At 40.5% G+C, this 2,500-nt stretch overlaps 1 protein-coding gene across 11 annotated transcripts in view; it reads right to left on the reverse strand.

The window, feature by feature from the left end:
* The window catches only part of LOC125034539 (carboxylesterase 4A-like), a 303,265-nt gene that overhangs the window by 47,869 nt on the left and 252,896 nt on the right, over positions 1-2,500 (reverse strand). For 6 of the 11 annotated variants that reach the window (XM_047626405.1, XM_047626409.1, XM_047626412.1 and 3 more), the window contains one exon: positions 1-1,339. This exon is cut by the window's left edge and continues 1,094 nt beyond it. The exons of 1 other annotated variant lie outside the window; for it this stretch is intronic. In XM_047626405.1, the coding sequence (XP_047482361.1) occupies positions 1,131-1,339 (209 nt within the window). In that variant the 3' untranslated portion in view covers positions 1-1,130. The remainder of the gene's footprint in view (positions 1,340-2,500) is intronic. 4 more of the 11 variants (XM_047626413.1, XM_047626408.1, XM_047626411.1 and 1 more) reach the window with 3 other exon arrangements.

The following is a 2,500-nucleotide window of genomic DNA, read 5'->3' on the forward strand; positions in this document are numbered from 1 at the left end:
AGAGCTAAACGGCACTACCTATTACTGTTTCAAATGGTATGTCACCGACTACCTATTCAGAGCAATCAAGAAGACTGAGTTGTCAATAAAATTGCAAAGTACGGAGATAGAACCTGTACCTTATTTGATTGTTCCTTCGTCGCCAAGTGTTTGGTGATTAAATAAAACATGGCATATAAAGTGTCCTGTTATCATTATTTGTACAGATGATTGTGTATGGGTTGCAGTAAATATAAGATGTGTGTCTAGGTGTGTAATAGTTATGCTTGACCAGTTTGTATGGTCAATCGTTAAATAATTCCTTATAATATATACATTTTTTAACTATAACACTTCTGAGACTGAAATAGCCTTGAACCCAATTTATCCTATTTTATTTAAATATCCGGTAAAATTCCAGTTTACCTACAACTATTTTTGCCATTAATATACATTTCTGGTAGGTTATAGATTTTAAAAAATGTAAATGTAAATAAGGGTTTTTGAGTGGTCAATTTGTCTAGTGAACGTTCTCACAATTTTTTTTTCTAAAATTCCTTGGCGATCAATGTGTTTTGTATTAGAAATGATATGAGAATTTGTGGTTGCTTCTGTGTTTTATTGTATTTCGGAGTGTAAATGACTCGTAACTAATTATCTAGGAATTGTATCAAGAATGCCACTAAGACTGTTCATGTATTATGCGTGTTGGTGGAGAGTTTCTTGGGTGTGTTGATAGCAATATTTGAGAAAATATAGCGCCGTGACACAGCAATAAAAAAAAAAAAAAAAAAAAAAAAAAAAAAAAAAAAGGAAAGGGCAAAGGAAAAGAAAAGAAAGGAGAGAAAAATCTGAACTTTGGATACAATCGTGTTGCGATTGAGCGAGCCCTTCGAGGCCGACTTTGTGGGAGGCGTATCCTTAGAAGATGAAACGTCACTCTCCAGTATCAATGAGTATCAGTTTCCATGGGGGGGGGGGGGGGGGCGAAACATCGTCACCGAGAGCAAACTCGACGGCCAGACGTGGGTGGCTTCGCCTCGCCCGAGACGTGCGACCGCCCCCGACTCCCCGGGGGCAGGGCGCGGGTAGAGGGCAGCGCCGTGGCTGAGCGCGGAGGAAGGGCTGGGCAGCGGAGGAGTCGGTCAGCATCATAACCTGTGGACGGCCTCGTCTAGGATGGTCACTTTCTTCTCCCTGCGCAACGTAGCGGTGCGCGGCGGCGGCGGCGGCTCCGGCACGTCACCCACGAAGCTCGCCCAGCCGTTGGGCCGCCGGTCGCCGCCCGCGCCCGGACCCGTGGACGCCTCGCGGGGCTCCGAGGCGGCGCGAAGCGTCCCGTCTGAAGGGGAATGACGACCTGCGGTTAGAACAAGGACGGCCATGTAGAGGCGAGGAAGCCTGGGCGAAGAAGCCTACTCTTGTGATGTGGGAGGCGCAGCTAATGGTAGGGAGGTTACTATTAAGGATGATATCATAAATCGAGATAACACTAATGGAGATCATAGGAGTGGTAGTAGTCGTCGAAGAAAAAAAAGAAAACGAAGAAGTCATTGCAACAGCAGCAATAGTAATATGAATGCCAATAACGTCACTAAAAATAAAGGTGATAGAGGCAAATAAAGTTTACAAAAAAAAAAAAAAAATGTATATATATATATATATATATTTATATATATACATATATATATATATATATGTATATATACATATATATATACTCTTATAAACAAAGATCCTAAGAACAGCATTCAAGCCGGAAACAAGCAAACAAAAAACTTGCTAAAGAAAGAAGGACAAAGGGAGAAAATAATGGTAAGGTTGAAGTATGTAAGAATAGCAGAGCTCTGAGTGAGGAAATTGCCTTGCGGACATGACACTGACTGAGGTATATAAATCCTTTTGATAACTTATTCTCTTGACTTTATGAGAGTAAGCTGTCACAGTGCGTAATGAAGATATAAAAAACGCATAGATTTCAAAATGTTTTGGTAATTAAGAATGGCAGAATGATTTACGATGATAACTTAGACTGCGACAATAACCGCTGTATGTACTTGCAATATTGATATTCTTGATTATGAATAGGACAGAAGTGCAAGAGAGATAAACAAGATAATAGCAAACACTCAGAACCTTATGCAAATAAAGAGAGCAAGTTAAAGAAACGACAAACATGTCTTGATGGAACAATGTTTGCAAGTGGATGATTATTAAAAAAAACATCTAGATAATTCTTGAGAAAACAGCTTACCCGAACTTCAAAGCAATAGATGTACAGATATCATTCCTGACGCTAAAGAGTCCACCAAAGGAAACGACAGCAACATAGAAAACACGTAATTTCTCTCACCTTCCTTCTCATTTCTTGAGATTTCATTCTTGGACAAACTCTCAAAAGCTGTGAACATACATGATGACACAGACAGCAGGCAGACTACCAGCATCATTCACATCAGACAGGCCATGGTCGCCCATATGTATACTGGGTCAAGATAACAATACCATAGCATTATGATGA

Source organism: Penaeus chinensis, chromosome 18 (assembly GCF_019202785.1).
Source record: "Penaeus chinensis breed Huanghai No. 1 chromosome 18, ASM1920278v2, whole genome shotgun sequence".
Classification (NCBI taxonomy): Eukaryota; Metazoa; Arthropoda; class Malacostraca; order Decapoda; family Penaeidae; genus Penaeus; species Penaeus chinensis.